The sequence below is a fragment of the Felis catus genome, chromosome A2 (genome assembly GCF_018350175.1).
Source record: "Felis catus isolate Fca126 chromosome A2, F.catus_Fca126_mat1.0, whole genome shotgun sequence".
Classification (NCBI taxonomy): domain Eukaryota; kingdom Metazoa; phylum Chordata; class Mammalia; order Carnivora; family Felidae; genus Felis; species Felis catus.
In genome coordinates this window covers 52,593,641-52,613,313 of record NC_058369.1, presented here as the reverse complement: position 1 = coordinate 52,613,313, position 19,673 = coordinate 52,593,641, and the positions used below count along the sequence as shown (strand labels likewise).

At 38.4% G+C, this 19,673-nt stretch overlaps 1 protein-coding gene across 8 annotated transcripts in view; it reads right to left on the bottom strand.

The window, feature by feature from the left end:
* ATG7 (autophagy related 7) overlaps positions 1-19,673 on the bottom strand; it is a 252,739-nt gene that overhangs the window by 108,400 nt on the left and 124,666 nt on the right. Inside the window, exon 19 of one of the 8 annotated variants that reach the window (XM_045051958.1) lies at positions 16,866-19,593. The exons of the other annotated variants lie outside the window; for them this stretch is intronic. Coding sequence (XP_044907893.1) covers positions 19,579-19,593 — 15 coding nt within the window. The 3' untranslated portion in view covers positions 16,866-19,578. Of the gene's footprint in view, positions 1-16,865; positions 19,594-19,673 lie in introns of those variants that run through there. 8 annotated transcript variants of the gene reach the window in all.

Here is a 19,673-nt window from a genome sequence, read left to right as displayed (position 1 = left end):
AAGATTTTGGAACTGCCTGAGGCAGTGTTTTTTGCTCAACAAGAAAGAGAACGTGTTTGTAGTGAGAGAAAATGAGGGGACAAAGACGAGCAATAAAGACAAAGGTAGTTGTCACATTAAGCCCCTCTATGTAGAATCCCTGGAGCCAAGACTCCATGGCCTAGTTACAAATTTATTTATGTTAAATCCAGTTTGGGCTTTCGGTTTCTGCCATCATAACCAGGGTCTACAGGACTACAAAAGGCTTTTCCCTGAAAATGACTGCTATGATGACCAACTGAGTAAATGCAAGTAAACTCTCTGAAAAATACAAGTGCTGCACAAGGGTCAGATATTGATCGCATGCAATCACCTATGTTATGAAAGGCAGGTGAGCACAAGAAAACACAGCTGACTCAACACCAGGAGAGTGGTTTCTTAAAAACCTTTTCATTCTGGGGACTTCTGAAGACTTATGAAGAGGTACATGGAATGGTATTAATGCCCTCTCGTAGTACCCCTCCCCAGCCCCAATAACCACTGACCTACAGTGCCGTCCAGGAGAGCCGTGGTTTTGACTAACTCTTCCCAGAGCACAGCTAGTTCACTTTGTGCCTTGATTCTGGGCCTGAGCAGCCCTTTGTCTGAATGGAACTGAAGATCCGGCTTCTGGCAATGGGATAGAATCTTATAGCAAGAAGCCAAATGTCAGGAATTCATGATTTCAGCCTTGTCAGGCTGTACTTGGCCCGGACACCATAATCTGACATATGCCTCATTCATTCTCAATGATGATAACTTAGCATGGTCTTTGGATGTATGTTTTGTCATGACAGGTGTCAATGAAAGAAAACCTTATCAGTGTTCAAAGTAAATCAACTACAAAAGAAGTTTTTTGAATGCTGATACCATCTTTCCTCCATTGACTAAATTAAGGAGACTCTTCTTCTTCAAAAACAAATTATAGTCCTACCGAGAAGTAGTCCCCTGACATACGTAATGTAGGATACATACAAGGAGGATAATTCAAAGCATGGAACCTAGGTGTCAAAAGACTTATTCTATCAATATCATTGAATCTTCGGTTGGGAGGGATATAGAAATCTCTAATCCAATTGAATCAAACTTTATTTTTAGTATAGAAGTATGCTCTAAACATATATCTTTTTGCAAAGACAATTCTAAGAGGCAGCCAGGGTTGAGAACCACCCCTCTCCCCCAGCCAATACCTTTATTTAGTATATGACATGAAGTTCCTTAGGGGAGGTGATAAAGCAAAAAAAAAAAAAAAAAAAAAAAAAAAAAAAAAAAAAAAAAGATTAGGAACGCTGACCTAGAGAAATGCTGCATTACAATAACACTCCAATCCACACTCTTTATTACAGCTCCAAACTGGAAGGGCTACAAGTATCCATCTACAGTAGAATAGGTAAACTGCAGCCTATGTAAACTATACAGTACTATACAGCAATGAAAAGGAGCAAACTTCAGCTGCACACAACATGAGTAACCTTCCTAATGTTGAGCAAAAGAAACAAGACACAAAAGATCATACGGGACTTATTACTTCCATTTATAAAGTTCAAAGTCAGACCAAGTGAATTATGTTGCTCATATACCGGACAGAAACTGTCAAGAAAGGCAGGGAAATAACTATCACAGGAGTCAGTAGGGTATTTACCTGGAAGGTTGTGATCCAGGAAGCCAAACATGAGAGGGGTGAAAGGAAATGCTGTATTTTTTTTTATCTGTGTGTTAACATGATAGTTATTCTCTTACATTATACATAATGTATAAGATTTCTGGCTTATGTGATAGTTCATGTGAAAACATCAAGATACAAAAGAAAAAAGCAGGGGGAAAAATCTCTTGATCTTTGCCATCTGTATTTCCCTAAAGCATTGTTTGGATCAAGCTATTCCTCTGCTCCCAAGTAATAATACAAATTGCCCCAAATGTGCATGGTGCTTTTGGGTTTTCATTTACAGAATCTCATCTGTACCTCAGCCTCAGTGGGAAGGAGAGAGTCAGAAAGCACTTCTCAGAAGAGGCTGGTACATGAATTAGAAGGGCCAGCAGAAGTAACAAGCAGACCCCACAGGGGAAGAAACAGAGCTTGACAGGAAGGACTAGGTCCACTCAGTCTGGAGTGGGGAGAGGATGGGGCAGTGGTACGGAAGTACTTGCGACAGAGCTGGAGAGAACATAAGGGGGCACTCTAGAGACACATCTATTCAGCTGTCCTTTTGAGCAGTTCATTTCAGAATAGGTGAGAATGTTATTTTTTTTAATATGAAATTTATTGTCAAATTGGTTTCCATACAACACCCAGTGCTCATCCCAACAGGTGCCCCCATCAATACCCATCACCCACTTTCCCCTCCCTCCCACCCCCCAACAACCCTCAGTTTATTCCCAGTTTTTAAGAGTCTCTTATGGTTTGCCTTCCTCCCTTTTTTTTTTCCCCTTCCCCTCCCCCATGGTCTTCTGTTAAGTTTCTCAGGATCCCCCTAAGAGTGAAAACATATGGTATCTGTCTTTCTCTGTATGACTTATTTCACTTCTTTTAAAGATCACGATTAACTAAAAACTTGCAATTGAAGTTAATGTGTATTCTTATACCTGGACTAGAATCAAGTAGTTTTCTATAGGTTCTTCTACAACAAAACTATCTATTGCTCATCTCTTTGACACTCAAAATCCATTTAAACAAATTATTTTAAGGGTTAACGATTGTTTACACTTTAATTCAAGACACTTATGTTCAGAGGTTTAATGGTATATGAAGAAAAAAATTATTTTAAAAACTATGGCAGTTTTTCACTTGGTTCATTTGCATTTAGCTTACAAGAAGTCATGTTTACATTATACTTCTAAGATTTCAGAGCACATTATAATGCCAGCTTTGTGGGGGTAGGTATTATATCCCGTTTTACACATGAAGCCCAGGCAAGAGGAAGTCAGGAACAAATCCTTACTCTTCAAGACTCAAAACCTGTATTTCCTTCCACGAGAATACTCTGTTTCTAGGCCCATGCCATTAAGGGCTGAAGGGAGTTAGGCTTAATATCATTTCAATCTAGTTTTCATGGTATTAAAGTATAAAGTTTTATTTCCACTGGTCATCACTGAGAGGAAGAGAAAGGGGAAGGAGGGAGCAGAGGATAAATAAACCAATCAGTATTAGAACAATGAAACTTGAAATAGTTATCTCTAAAGAGTTGGTACTAAACTGGTGTTTTTAATTTATTTTTATTTGTTAATGTTTATTTATCTTTGAGAAAGAGAGACAGAGCACAAGTGGGGTTGGGACAGTGACAGAGATGGAGACACAGAATCCAAAGGAGGCTCCAGGCTCCAAGCTGTCAGCACAGAGTGCCATGTGGGGCTCGAACTCATGAACTGTGAGATCATAACCTGAGCCGAAGTCGGACGCTCAACCAACTGAACCACCCAGGCACCCCACGAACTGGTGTTTTAAAACATCAATTCGGGGCGCCTGGGTGGCGCAGTCGGTTAAGCGTCCGACTTCAGCCAGGTCACGATCTTGCGGTCCGTGAGTTCGAGCCCCGCGTCAGGCTCTGGGCTGATGGCTCAGAGCCTGGAGCCTGTTTCTGATTCTGTGTCTCCCTCTCTCTCTGCCCCTCCCCCGTTCATGCTCTGTCTCTCTCTGTCCCAAAAATAAATAAACGTTGAAAAAAAAAACATCAATTCAATGCTTAGAACTGGAAGTTTGACAAAGTGTATTATCAGTGTTACATGTGTGTGTGTCCTGTATGAAAATGAAATATCTTAAAAATCTTTTTTAAAGTAAAGTTTGTTTCCTTCTAATAAAATGCTAAGCAGAACTAGGTATGGCCTAAGATTACAGTAAGGAAAATGCAAGACCTTAAGTTTAGTAGCATAATTAAACACAAACCAACCCACAGCAGTTTACTGCGCTTGCAATTAGAAACTCAATGATTTGTTTGCAACAATAAGATGTAAATATTTCCAGTTTAGCACTGTTTATTTTTTTTTTAACCAGATGGTTGAATAAAGACAAATGGGGGCAAGCTCTTAATTTCTCTTTACAATTTAGGAAAAAGAAAAGGCCAGGAAGAAACAAGTTGTTTCTTATCTGCCCCTTTCCCATTGGTAAAGTCTGGAGATGGAATCATGAATGAGTACAACCTCATTCCCATGGATTTTAAGATGCCAGTCTGTTCCTAAAGACAGTTCAAGAACAAGAAAGCACAGTGGGGTTGGCTGACCAGGCTCCAGGATGGGACAGTGAAATATATCATGCTATTCAAGAATACAGTTGGAAAGAAACAAAGAGCAAAATTGCTTTTTGAAACTGCTCGGTGTGGAAGCAGAGGCACTCCCTGTAAGGCAGAACGCATCCAGACCTTCCTGTCTGCTCTCAGGCACATAAGCATATTGTAAACCTCGAGATGTAGAGTAACACTGCAAAGTTAAGGTTAACAGTGTCCAGTCAAGGTAGCAAATCAATTCACTTCTCTGAGCTGTAAAACGTAATGTCGACCTCATAAGACTGGTATGGCACCAAAAGTCTAGGTATGAAAGCTCCAGGAAAATTGCAGATAATGTAATCAACATTAGTTGCTAGGTCTCTCTTGGCACTCTTCATCAGGGATCTCGGATGTTCCCATGCCACAGGCCATTCTGGAATGCCTTCTCTCCTTCTCCTCTGCTACACCTGTAGCGCCCACCTTTCAGGACCAGTTCAAAATCTAACTCTTGCCAGGAGCCCTCTCTGTATCCTATGCTCCTGAAATCCTGCAGGACTTACCACACCATGTGTCCAGCTCTTCATGCTCACATACTGCCCTGCAGACTCGGTTACTCATCTGTTTACTGCCCTAACTATGCCATGTCAGCTTCCTGAAGGCTTGGCATGTATGTATTCTTTGAATTCCCCCACCACCATGAACTTGACCAGGGGTCACCATTTGTTGATTGACAGAAGCCATGATCCCCCCACCACCATGAACTTGACAAAGGGTCAACATTTGTTGATTGACAGAAGCCATGATTAAACATGAAAAATATTTAACTTAAACACAATATACACCTTAGAATCTCTCACATCCCTTTCCTCCTTGCTCTCCTACAGCTAATGGCAAAGCAAGACGGATCAAAACTAAGATTTCAGAACCAAGAGTCAATTTAATTTTACAGTATCAAAACATGGAAGCCCCCCAAATTCAACATAGCAGCTGTTATGTTTGCAAATGAGAAGGGTCAGCTGTGCAAATATAGCCCCTGGAATAACGGTCACAGGGCACACTGCAGTCACATCTTCCTGGGACCCTCTATTGCTGGTGCAGGCGGAAAGTCAAGGCCAGTGGCCTTCTTCCTAACCCCTACTCTCTCTCTCTCTCTCAGACTACATCTTAAAAAATCCCTCCTACCCAACAAAATGTACTACTTTATCTTACTGTTTTTATAATTCAAAGGCATGCATAACTGTCAGCGAGAGCCTCTGACTGGATCAGGCTAAGCAGTATTCCATTCCACTCTTGAGACAACAGAATTCAGAAAAACCAACCTGATAGTTTAGTTGATCGATGTAACCTCATGTCTTAAATGTTTTGTTGCTGTTTGGCTTTACAACGTAACGAAAACAGTCTTCACAGTCCCATTTCTACCTCCTCAACAGCCTCAGGCACTGGATACCCCCACAGGAGGGTGAGAAGGAACCCAGTGCTCTGGGCTGGGTGGCTATGAGGTTGCCTCAATCAGACCAAGATGCCCAGGTGATACCTTGAGATACCTCACCTGGAAGAAGCTTGTCTGAGTAGTGGGAGTTCTGGGGTGTGCTTCCTAATAGGGTAGCTGTGTCTCCGTATTTAGAAATCAGGATGTTAAGAGCTAAGAGATAAGATCAAGTTTATATACCAAGTGATTGATGTTTAATTTTTATTTCTTTTTAACAACTTTTTAAATATAAACTTACAAACCTGAGGGAAAAAAGCAAACAGTGGTTTAAAAGGTGCTTTTAAAATTTTGTGGACTACTGAGAAAATAGGAATACATACTGGATTTTAGATGCCATGGTGAAATTATCGTTCATTAGTCTGTGACAGTAATGGTATTCTGCCGACACAAGAGAATATCTGTATTCTTAGGAGATTCATGCTAAAAATTTAGGGGTGACGTGTCATCGTATGTGGAACTTGCTTTCAGGTGGTTCAGAAAAAGAGAAGATGTGTGAGTGTGTCTGTGATGTGTTGGAGTGTAGGTGCTAGGCATAGTGCAAGAAAGGGTGAAATGAGCTGAGCAGAGACTAAGGCTTTGAAAACACTGAGGCACGATAAAAATGGGGAGAATTATCACTATCACATCTACACAAACTTCACTTCTACATATAATAAGCTAACATGCTCTGACAGCCCATCACAACAGAAAGTCAACACTACTGTCCTTAGAAGCCAGACAGAAAAGTTAAGGATAAAGAAGCACACCGGGTCCCCGCTATGTGCACTGGGGCTACATGCTTTCTTTTCTCTTGGTCAAACATCTTTATTGAGATGTAATTCACATACCATACAATTCACCCACTTAAAGTGGACACAGTGGTTTTAGTATATTCATAGCCGTGCAGCCATCACCATCTAAGATTAGGACATCGCCTCCAGAAAAAAAAACCTTATCATACAGTTATTCCTCATTTCTTCCCCAGCCCCTACCCCCATTCCCTGGCAACCTTGAACCTACTGCCTGCCTCCAGGTTTTTTTAAATTCTGGACATTTCATATAAATGAAATCCTGTAATGTGTAGCCTTTGGTGACCAGCTTTTTTCACTTGAGCAGGTTCACCTGTTACAGTTTGTGTCAGTAGTTCTTTCCTTTTTATTGCCAGATAATATTCCAGTATTTTCCAGTGTAACACCCACATTTCATTGATCCATTCACTAGATGGACCTCTGGGTTGTTTCTACCTTGGGGCTATTATAAATAAAGAATGTGATCAACAACAGTATACATGTTTTTGTATGAACATATGTTTTCATGTCTCTGGGTTATATACCTTTGGGTGGAATTGCTGAGCCAAATGGTAACTCTGTGCTTAACTTTTTGAGGAACTACAGCACTGTTTACCACAGTGGCCGCACCATTTTACATTCCCACCAGCAACATACGAGGGTTCCAGTTTCTTCACATCCTCGGAAACTCTTTTTATTGTCTGTCTTTTTGATTATAGCCACCTCAGTAGGTATGAAGTGGTATCTCAGTGGTTTTGATTTTCATTTTCTTGATGGCTGATGATACTGGGCATCTTTTCATGTACTTATTGGACATATGTATATCCCTTTTTGAGATATGTCTATTTAAATCTGTTGCCCAATTTTTAATTGGGTTTATGCCTTTTTTATTTTTGAGCTACAAGAATTTCTGATATATTCTGGATACCACTTCCTGATAAGATATGACTTGCAAAAAACTATTTAAAGCATAAAGTTTTAAATTTTGATGCACTCCAATTTGTCTTTTCTTTTGTTAGGTACTTTCTTATTTAACGCTCACAGTGGTTGTAAGGAGTAGGAGTTACCGATCCGATTATACAAACGAAGAAAACAAAACGCAATGTAACTAGGTAGATGACCCAAGGTCTCACACAGGGCTGCTGCACATGGCTGTGCCCTGCACAATGTAGATAGTTGAAAGGCAGCAGTCTTGGGACTGGAGCTCCTTGCTGGAGCTGGTATGTGGATTCAGGCCTTCTGACCATGCCAGGGTTCAGGCTACTCATTCACTCTAAGTATTATAATGCAATATGCTTATTTTTAAAGAAAATTCTTGGATATTATGCATTCAACATTCTAAAGATGGTGCCATTACTTAACGCTTTAGAGTTCATCTCTAAAAGCTATACCAAGAGGCCGGGAGTGGCAGATTTAGGGAACATACTCAATTATGGTGTGGGAAGACTTTAAAAAAAAAGCCAAAAGTCCAGGGCATCAAGACCGGACCAATGATGTAAGTTATTAGGCTGGCTTATACCATATTGGATTTATATATTCTGCTATTCACACCAACAATAAAGCATGAGAAATGTAATTCTATGGCTCAAAGTAGATCTAAATCTCAAAAGAACGTAAAACATGTTTTTAGCAATGACAACCCAGATAGGATAGATATCAAAGAATAGTTATAAAATATATAAAAAGTAATCATCTTGATACATTTTAAAACATTCTGACATAAAAATTGGCTATCTTTTTACTTCTTGGCCATACCAGCTAAATTTGAAACAAAACCACTGAATTACTAGAGCTAAAAACAGGATTTCACAAGTGGTTCAATCTCTTTATTTTAAGTGGGGAAGCTGATGTACAAAATGTTGAAGTTATTCACCCAAGTACTTGGGAGAACACTAGCAGAACAAGGTCTAAAATTTAAGAAGGATGCAGCAACCATGTTCTATTTCTTACTTAATATTAACTGTTTTAACTCTGCTTTTACCATGTATGATCCTCTTCTCTCTCCTGTAGACCTCCAAGTGGATTATACCATCCAAGACTGCTCCTTGGGAGGGGAGGGATTCTGGCCAAACTTCATTATTTATCCTCCAATTGGATCCTTCCTCAACACCAACTTATCTAAACATCTCAAATCCATGTAGATAACTCTGACAGCAAATAAAAGGGATTCATTTTATAAAGTGAGTTCTGAAGGGATGCTGCCAAGCCTTATTTCAAAAACCAGGCTCCAGTTTCCAATCTAAGAATTAAATGGCTTTCTGCCTGCTGTTTCTGCCTTTCCCCCTCAATTAGGAGAGAAGGCCAAGGCTGTGTCTCGAGGGATCGCTGCATAAGGAAAAATCAAGGCAGGATACAGTCTCAGGATGGGTCAGTGTAGGCTGGAAGTGGGCTTGTAGAAGGCTTTGTGAAAAGAGAACTGGATTCACGAGCAGGCTAGGTCAGTCTGCACAGTGATTTCTCTCCATTGGAAACAGGTCTAAGTGCTGACACGGGGGTTTCCCACAGCTTCTACTGGCCTCCAAAGGCATATTTGTCATCAGAGTCTCTTGATGAAGCTGTACATAAATATCTGATTGTTGTTAAATACAAAACAAAACAAAAAAAAATATTCCACAGGAACCAAATCAAAACCATCTGTGAGGGGGAGAGGCCAAAAACTCAGTCTAAGTGTAAAAGGCCCAGCAGAAACACTTGTTAATTGTGTTATTTACTTTGCTGAATAGTAAACTGTCATGCCAATGAAGTCATATCACATGACTATAATGTTTTTCATATGACTTTCCTGCTATGAGAGAAATGGGCACTTTATTTTCTAGAATTCCAAATTCTGTAGTAGATGAGTCAGAATCTGAGCTTTAATTCAGAGTCAACCCTTTGGCTCAGCCTTGTTTATTTCTGTCAGCCTGTTTGTGATTGTACATCTTAAACTTCTTACATTGAAGTTTATTTTTTTAAGAGTCATTCATTAATCCTGATTCTGCAGAACATAGTTCTGCTTAGCAAACACTCGATAAACACGCAAATTATCTTAATGAAGTGTTTTAACTGCATTCCTGAAATCATAACTGCATGACACAGCATCACATACTGATGATATAGTCAAGGCAAAGGAAGAAAACATAGCCTAAAATTAATCCGGGAATCACAGAACTTGCAAACCTTCAAAAATGAGAATGAAGTGTTTCAGGAAAATTAGGTTGTGGAATTTTGTTATTTGAATTTCTCAAGGATATAGCTTGCTTTATTAACTGTGTTATGAATCAGTCTTTTCTCTCTTAGACCAGATTTGAAAATTATTTGGCATTTTCTTTTTTTTTTTAATTTGGCATTTTCCACAGAAGATAAATCACAGCAATTTTATGAAAAGATGGCTAAGTCATTTGCATGTTTGATTTAGACTGAGCCTTTCTTCAACAAATTCAGCAATTTTAAAAGCATTGGGTAAGCACTTTAACAGCTTCATGACTTAGACATCTTGTGCTTCATCAATTTCAAGGCCATTTCCTTTGGTTCCAACTGGGATAAATAGACAAGGATGAGCAATAGGGACTGGGATCAATCTCTAAGTACCCAAATCCATTTTCAAAAAGGCTCTTGAAAGTAAAGATCAGAACTTTGCATATTTGCAAATAATATATCCAATAAAGGGTTAGTATCCAAAATCTATACAGAGCTTCTCAAACTCAACATCTAAAAAACAAGTAAACCAGTGAAGAAACAGGCAAAAGACATGAACAACACTTTTTAAAAGAAGACATCCAAATGGCTAACAGACACATGAAAAGATGTGTCTTTTCAACATCACTCCTTATCAGGGAAATACAAATCAAAACCACGATGAGATACCACTTTACACCTGTCAGAATGGCTAATATCAACAACTCAGGAAATGACAGATATTGGTGAGGATGAGGAGAAAGGGTAACACTTTTGCACTATTGGTGGGGATGCAAACTGGGCAGCCACTCTGGAAGACAGTATAGAGGTTCCTCAAAAAACTAAAAATAGAACAACCCTACAACCCAGCAATTGCACTTCTAGGTATTTATCCCAGGGATACAGGTGTGCTGTTTCAAAGGGACACGTGCACCCCCATGTTTATAGCAGCACTATCAACAATAGCCAAATTATGGAGAGAGTCCAAATGTCCATCGACTGATGAATGGATAAAGAAGGTGTGGGGAAGGAGAAATAATATAAAAACAGAATGGGAGGCAAACAATAAGAAACTCTTAAATACAGAGAACAAACTGAGGGCTGCTGGAGGGGTGTGGGGTAGGGGGATGGGCTAATTGAGTGATGGCCATTAAGGAGGACACTTGTTGGGATGAGCACGGGGTGTTATATATAAGTGATGAATCACTAAATTTTACTCCTGAAACCATTATTACACTCTATGTTAACTAACCTGGACTTAAATTATATATATACATATATACATATATACATATATGTATATACATACATATATATGTATACATATATACATATGTATATACATATATACATATGTATATACATATATACATATATATACATATATATATATGTATATATATGTGTATATATATATATAAATAAAGAACAGAACTTCACGCAAAATTCCCTATTTGGACAGCAACATGTTAAGAAGGCAAAAAGCTGAGTGGAGGGCTTTCCTCCATGGAGCCTTCTAATACCTCATGGGTAGAATGTAACTATAATTTGGCAGCTAGATGGGCTACAAAGGACATGGGTCTCTGTCCAAGACCCCTTCATTAGGAAACATAACACTGCAAAAACATTTATGAGGGGAGGTATTTTTAATGTTGCAACTCAAGATAAAATTAATATACCACACATATTTCTCATTTAAACATCTTTTTACTGCAGCCCAGTCTTCCTCTTGTTCTCCAAGATCTATCACCATCCTAACTCTAATACCATTCAATCATTTCCACTCATTTATTCCATTACCTCAAAATCACCCCGAAGCAAACTCATTTTGTAAGTCTGATCTGTCTGCCCCTCGCCCCCATCACCACTATCCAGTCCCCACTCTGCACCTTGCACCTCAACCACTTCTCCAACAGAAAACAAACTGGTGATTTGTCTGTTAATCTCAATCTCAACAGCACTATGATTACACTAGTAACCTAGACTGGCAGTCATCTGGGGCTATTTGATGATGGAAGAAAAATGGGTGCAAACAATTGGGTTGCATTAGCCAATCTCACTAAATCTGGGTGAATCTGTCTTGAATGTATCTTCTAATCCATTACTTCTCTGTTCCCTTTTATGAAAAGAAAGGGATTTGTGGTCTCAGGTAGGATCAGCTTTGCACTCTTCCTTCATAAAGGGTCTGTATTTTGGGAGACGGACCACAGATGTTAAAAGGTTAGGAGATTGTTTAATAGCGTCAAAACTTTTCTTTCTTTAATGAAAGGAGAATTATCTTGCTACAACATAGATGAGCCTTGAAAACATCAGGCCAAGTTAAAGACAGCAGACACAAAATGCCCCATATCGTTTGATTTCATTTACATGACATGTCCAGAATAGGCAAATCCATGCAGAGAGTACTGTAGCGGTTGCCAGGCCTGGAAGGAAGGGGGAATGAGGAGTGGAGTAACTGTTGAGTGAGTACGAAGTTTGTTTCTGGGTGATGAAAATGTTCTAAACTTAGTAGTAAGAGTAGCACAACAAGTCTGAATGCACTAAAAACCACTGAATTGTACATTTTTTTAAAAGGTAAAGTTCATGGTATATAAATTACAACTCAATAAAACAGTTATTTAAAAAAGAACACCTTGGGGCGCCTGGGTGGCTCGGTCAGTTAAGCATCCGACTTCGGCTCAGGTCATGATCTCGCGGTCCGTGAGTTCGAGCCCCGCGTCGGGCTCTGTGCTGACAGCTCAGAGCCTGGAACCTGCTTCAGATTCTGTGTCTCCCTCTCTCTCTCACCCTCCCCCGTTCATGTTCTGTCTCTCTTTGTCTCAAAAATAAATAAACATTAAAAAAAATTTTTTTTAATTTAAAAAAGAACACCTCATCTGATTTCAGATAATTCTGGCTCCAACTGCATGCTCATGATTCTGAGTAACACACTAAAGACTCTTAGCCTCTGAGACCTTTATTCAGCCTAGAATGCCCTCCTCCACTTCCCTTCTCTTTCCCTACTCATTATATTTTATTTTATTTTATTTTAATTTTTATTTTATTTTATGTATTTATTTTTTTTGGGGAGAACACAGCGGGCAAGGGGCAGAGAGAGGGGGACAGAAAATCCAAAGCAGGCTCTGCGCTGACATGCTGACAGCAGTGGGTCCAATGTAGGGGTCAAATCCACCAACCACAAGATCATGACCTGAGCCAAAGTCAGATGTTCAACTGACTGAGCCAGCAGGTGCCCCATCTCTACCCATTTTTATTTTTAAAGATAGCCTACTCCTTTAAAATAACTGGTGATGTAGTACCAAAATCTATAAAGAACTTATCAAACTCAACACCCAAAAAGCAAATAACCCAGTGAAGAAATGGGCAGAAGACATGAATAGACACTTTTCCAAAGAAGACATCCGGATGGCTAACATGAAAAGATGCTCAACATCACTCATCAGCAGGAAAGTACAAATAAAAGCCAATAAGACTCCACCTCATACCTGTCAGAATCATTAAAAGTAACAACACCAGAAACAACAGGTGTTGACACAGGATGCAGAGACAGTACACTTGTACTGTTGTGGAAAGGCAAACTGGTACAGCCACTCTGGAGAACAGTATGGAGGTTCCTCAAAAAAACAAAAATAGAACTAACCTATGATCCAGCAATTGTACTACTTGGTATTTACCCAAAGGATACAAAAATTCAGATTCAAAGGGGTACATGCACCCCAATGTTTATAGCAGCATTGTCAACAATAGCCAAACTATGGAGAGAACCCAAATGTCCATCGACTGATGAATGGATAAGGAGGTATATATGTGGTACATATATAAAGTAGAATATTAATTAGCCAGCAAAAAGAATGAAATCTTGCCATTTGCAATGACACAGATGGAACTAGAAAGTATTATGCTAAGCAAAATAAGTCACTCAGAGAAAGACAAATACCTTATGATTTCACTCATATGGGGAATTTAAAAAACAAAAGAGGTGAACATATAGGAAGGGGAAAGGAACCACAAGAGACTTAATGATAGATAACAAACTATGAGCTGACAGAGGGAGGTGGGTGGGAAATAGGCTAGATAGGTGATAGGTACTAAGGAGGGCACTTGTTGTGATAAGCACTGGGTGATGTATTTAAGTGGTGAGTCCTGACTTCTACTCCTAAAACAAATATTGCACGGTATGTTAACTAAAATTTAAGTGAAAAAAATTATAAAAAGCCAGATGAGAAAAAAAAACTAAAAAAAACCCCTAACTGGTGATGGATGTTAACTAGAATTATTGTGGTGATCATTTTGGAATATATACAAATATCAAATCATAACATTGAACACCTGACACTAATATAATGTTGTATGTCAATTATCGCTCAATAAAAAATTAAATTAAAAAAATAATTAAATTTTAAAATTTAACTGCAAACTTGTTTCCTTATGTATAAAGCTTTCCTTGGCGTGCTACTCCCCAGGCAGGAGTAACTGCTCTCTGAGCATTTAATATATATAAATGGCTAAAATACTTGTGATGATATTAGAATGCACTATTTACATCTGTTTCTTATATTAGACTATGAGTTCATCTCATTAACTTTTGTATTCAGTTACCAGCACAGGGCTTTCCTATCAAATTTTTTAAAGATGTTCAGTAATTCTTGTCATAAAAAAACAGTATTTGTACAAACACATATTTTATAAACAATATATAAAAGTATACAATCATATATAATTATCTGGTTGAATCTTTTGCAATTTGAGTGTTGAGGTATAAAAACAGCCCAAGATGAGAACTGAGCATTCTTGATTGCATTGCTAAAATAAATAAATTGGGACGTTTTCATACAGGCTGCATAATTTTGTATTTTCATTACTCAATACCTGTTAATGCACTGGGAATCAAATATATAAATCAAAACTCTACCTCCACACAGATATGTATATATTTTTTGATATATATGTTTATTTACACATACATACTTTTCACAGTAATGTAAAATAATGTAAGGCAATGAGTTTTCTTGTTATGAGGTCCTCTGCTGAGCACTACCTTAAAACACAGTCCTATTTAGAAGAGTGAAATACATAAAACACTTAATAACAAACATAAAGGAAATAATCCATAGTAATAGTAGTCGACTTGAACACCCCACTTACACTGATGGACAGATGATCCAAACAGGAAGTCAACAAGGTAACAATGGCTTTGAATGACACACTGGACCAGAAGGATCTAACAGACATATTCAGAACATACAATCTTAAAACAGCAGAATATGCATTCTTTTCAAGTGCACATGGACCATTCTCCAGAACAGATCACATATTAGGCCACAAAACAAGTCTCAACAAATTAAAAAAAAATAGAAGTCATACCATACATCTTTTCTGACCACAATGTTATGAAACCAGAAATCAGTCACAAGAAAGAAATCTGGAAAGAGCATGAACACATGGCTTTAAATAACATGTTACTAAACAATGAATGGGTCAACCAAGAAATCAAAGAAGAAATTGAAAATTACATGGAAACAAGTAAAAATGAAAACAACAGTCGAAATCTTTGGGATATAGCAAAAGTGGCTCTTTTTTTTTTTTTATGTTTATTTATTTTTGAGAGACAGAGACACATCATGGACAGGGGAGGGAGACACAGAATTGGAAGCAGGCTCCAGGCTCTGAGCTGTCAGCACAGAGCCTGATGCGGGGCTCAAACCCACAAACCATGAGATCATGACCTGAGCCAAAGTCGGGTGCTTAACTGACTGAGCCACCCAGGCGTCCCCAGCAAAAGTGGTTATAAGAGGGAAGTTCACAGCAATACAGACCTACATCAGGAAGCAAGAAAAATCTCAAATAAACAACCTAAACTAACACCTAAGCTGGAAAAAGAACAAACAAAACCCAAACCCAGAAAAAGGAAGAAAATAATAAAGATTAGAGCAAAAATCAATGATAAAGAAACTAAAAAAACAATAGACGAAGTCAATGAAACCAGGAGCTGTTTCTTTGAAAAGATCAACAAAATTGATACATTTCTAGTCAGACTCATTAAAAAGAGAGGGAGGAAAGAGAACCCCATTAAACAAAATCACCAATGAAAGAGGAGAAACAACCACCACACCACAGAAATATAAACAATTGTAAAAGAATATCGTGAAAACCTGTATGCCAACAAATTGGACAACTCAGAAGAAATGGATAAATTCCTAGAAACACAGAACCTCCCAAAACGGAAGCAAGAATAAACAGGAAATTTGAACAGACTGATTACCAGCCATTGAAATAGTAATCAAAAACCTCCTAACAAAAAAATACAGGACTTCACAGGTAAATTCTACCCAACATTTAAAGAAGAGTTAATACTTATTCTCAAACTATTCCAAAATATAAAAGAGGAAGGAGAACAACTAAATTCACTCTATGAGGCCAGTATCACCCTGATACCATGACCAGAAAAAGATGCTACGAGAAGAGAATTGCAGCCAAATATCTTTCATGGCTATAAATACAAAAATCCCCAACAAAATATTAGAAAACTGAATCCAATACATTAAAAAAAAAATCATACACCACAATTAAGTGGGATTTATTCCCAGATGCAAGAGTAGTTCAATATTCACAAAACAATCCACATGATACATCACATCAATAAGAGAAAAGATAAAAACCATATCATCATTTCAATAGATGCAGAAAAAGCATTTGATGAAGTATAACATCCATTCATGATAAAAACAAAAACAAAACCCTCTGCAGAGTAGGTCTAGAGGAAACATATCTCAACCTAATAAAGGTCTCCTATTAAAAGCTCACAGCCAACATCATACTCACTGGTGAAAAAACCAGAGCTTTTCCCTTAAGGTCAGGAACAAGACAAGGATGCCCACTCTCACCACTTTTATTCAACATAGTACTGGAAGTCCTAGCTGCAGCAATTAGACAACATAAAGAAATAAAGGCATCCAAATTGGTAAAAAAGAAGTAAAACTCTATTTGTAGATGATATGATAGTCTATGTAAGAAACCCAAAAGATTCCACAAAAAAAAACTACTAGAATAAATGAGTTCAGTAAAGTTGCAGGACACACAATCAATGTACAGAAATCTGTTGCATTCTTACACACTAATAACGAAGCAGCATAAAGAGAAAATAAGAAAACAATCCCATTTAGAATTGCACCCAAAACAATAAAATCTCTAGGAATTAACTTCACCAAGGAGGTGAAAGACTCTGAGAACTATAAAACATTGATGAAAGAAATTCAAGATGATGCAAAGAAGTGGAAAGACATTTCATGCTCATGGGTTGGAAGAACAAATATTGTTAAAATGTCTACACTACACAGAGAAATCTATAGATTTAGTGCAATCCCTTTCAAAATACCAACATCATTTTTCACAGAACTAGAGCAAACAATCCTAAAATTTATACGAAACCAGAAAAGTTTGCAAATAGCCAAACAATCTTGAAAAGAAAAGCAAAACTGGAGGTACTACAATTCTATATTTCAAGTTCTATTACAAAGTGCTGGTAATTAAAGCAATATGGTACTGGCATAAAAATAGACATGAAGATCAATGGAACAGAACATAAACCCCAGAAATGAACCACTATATGGTCAATTGGTCTTTGACAAAGGAGGCAAGAATATACAACGGGAAAAAGACAGTCTCTTCAACAAACGGTGCCAGGAAAACTGGACAGCTACATGCAAAAGAATGAAACTGGACCACTTTCTTTCATCACACACAAGAATAAACTCAAAATGGATTACAGAACTAAATACAAGACCTGAAACATAAAATCCTTGAACAGAACATAAACAGTAATCTCTCTAAGATGGGATGTAGCAACATTTTTCTAGATATGTCTCTTGGGGCAAAGGAAATAATAGCAAAAATAAACTGTTGGGACTACATCAATATAAAAAGCTACTGCACAGCGAAGGAAACAATCTACAAAACTAAAAGACAACCTAATGAATGGAAGGATTCCAAATTCCAAGATAAAGATTCCAAATTCCAAGATAAAGATTCCAAATTCCAATACTGGAAGGGTCATTAGCTCAAGAGCATCATTTAAATGGAGACTATCACCTAGAAAATACCTTTGGGCAAAAACCAACAACAGTGTTTGTCTCTAGGAAGGAAACTGGGTGGTAAGGAACAAGTGTAGAAGATTTCCTTTTCATGCAGAATAAATTTCATATAAAGTACATTATTTAACTATAAAATTTGTATCCTGATTCCTGCTAACCATCACTATTAAGAAATGCAGGCCTCGGCACACCAGATCTGATTTTTCAAAGAAGTTAGAAATGGGAAAATTCAGATTTTTAAGTAAAACTCACAAGTTTTAAATGTTGAGTTTATTCAGGATTTAACACACAGGGCAAGCCAAACAAAACACACCTGCAAGCCATATCTGGCTCACAAGCCAAACAGTCTACCATCTCTAATCAAAAATTTGATGTGTGGCTTATGATTCCAAACCTATAAATATAATTTAATGGAGGAAAACTTCAAAAAGCAATCTCAGGCTTGTGGATGAAACCATGTCCCCTGCTGCCCCACCATCTATTTAGTCACTATTGCTCTCTTAAACTTCCCCTTCTCTTCCTTCTTTGAAAGGCTATTAATGCAACTCAAATGCAAAACAAGCCAGATTTTATCAAGGAATTTGTCCATTATCCTAGCATCTGCTCTGTTTTAAAAGGTGAGATTTGGGGTCAATTTCAAGTTGCAATTCATCTAGCCAACAAAAGAGAAGTATATGAATTGTTTCTATCTGGGAAGAAATATTCCCCCAGCCAACTAGTCAAACAATTGCATGGTGGAAAAGACCTGTAAGTTACTTTTCCCTTATCATCAGGCAGTACAGTGCTGCTCAAAGGATAATACAGTGGCCATGACCACCATAACATTCTGAACCCTCTGGGAACCAATCACAGTTCTGGGGAAAATCTCAAAGTCTCTTAAAGTTCAGCAAAGATTCCATTCATCTTCTGAGACTGAAGCTGAGAGACTCTGTGTGGGTCTAACTATTGGCTGTAAGTTGGATACTGTATCTACTGACCGCCCGGAGGATACCATGGCGAGCAGTGCTCAAACTCAGGACCCCCAGATTGAGTCACGTGCTCTTCCAACTAAGCCAGCCAGGTACCCCAGAACTGATTTCAGTGTTAAAAGTTGTATTAGAGATGTACTATCTTGCCTCTCAGGTGTGCCTACAACTCTCACCTCAGTCTGCTGAGAGTGTCAAAGGATTGGACTCTGGCAGTTCCACCCTTACTCAAGGCTAGCCCCAGTCTGCCCAACAGCAGCTTTAGTTTGCCACCAGCTAGTCCAGTACTGGGCCTGAATGTCTACTCAGTGACCACTAGGGCCTGTCCCAACAGTGAAGACACACAACCCCGGGCAAGGGTGGGAATGGGGTGGTAATCAATAAATAGGACTATAGGACTAAAGGCCTCTTTGCAAGTGTTCCACTCCTGTCCTGCAGGACACAGGCACACAAGGTTTTCCTTATGTAGCTTGTGGAAATGCTAAGACAGGCCATTTTTCCTAAGAACTTCTTCACAGGAAATTAAGATTTGCAATACATTCTAATTGACAAGCAAAGCATAACTATCTCAGGTTGTAACCGGAGAAGCCATTCATGGTAGGGTTTGGTGGCCTAAGAAGATGCATCCAATCATGAAATAAAAGCCAGGCATATTCTCTCTGAACATGGCCAGAACCCAGTCTTCCCTGTCTTACATTTTGAGCTATGGACATTAGAGCCAACTCTCCAATGGCTACAGGCATGCTGTTCTTCAGAAAGGACCAGAGGTGCCTGAAAATCAGTAAGCTATACTCCCTTTAATTATGTACATTGGGCACCTACTATACAACAATCTGCACACATGAACATACAGCAATTTCCGAAGGTCCATTCTCCTCTGATAACTAGCAGACTTATTTAGTGATGTTTGTTCTAAGGGAAAAAAAATCCTAATTAACCACTTCCTTACTTTTCCATAAATCTGAACATCAAGTAGGTTTCAAACATATCAG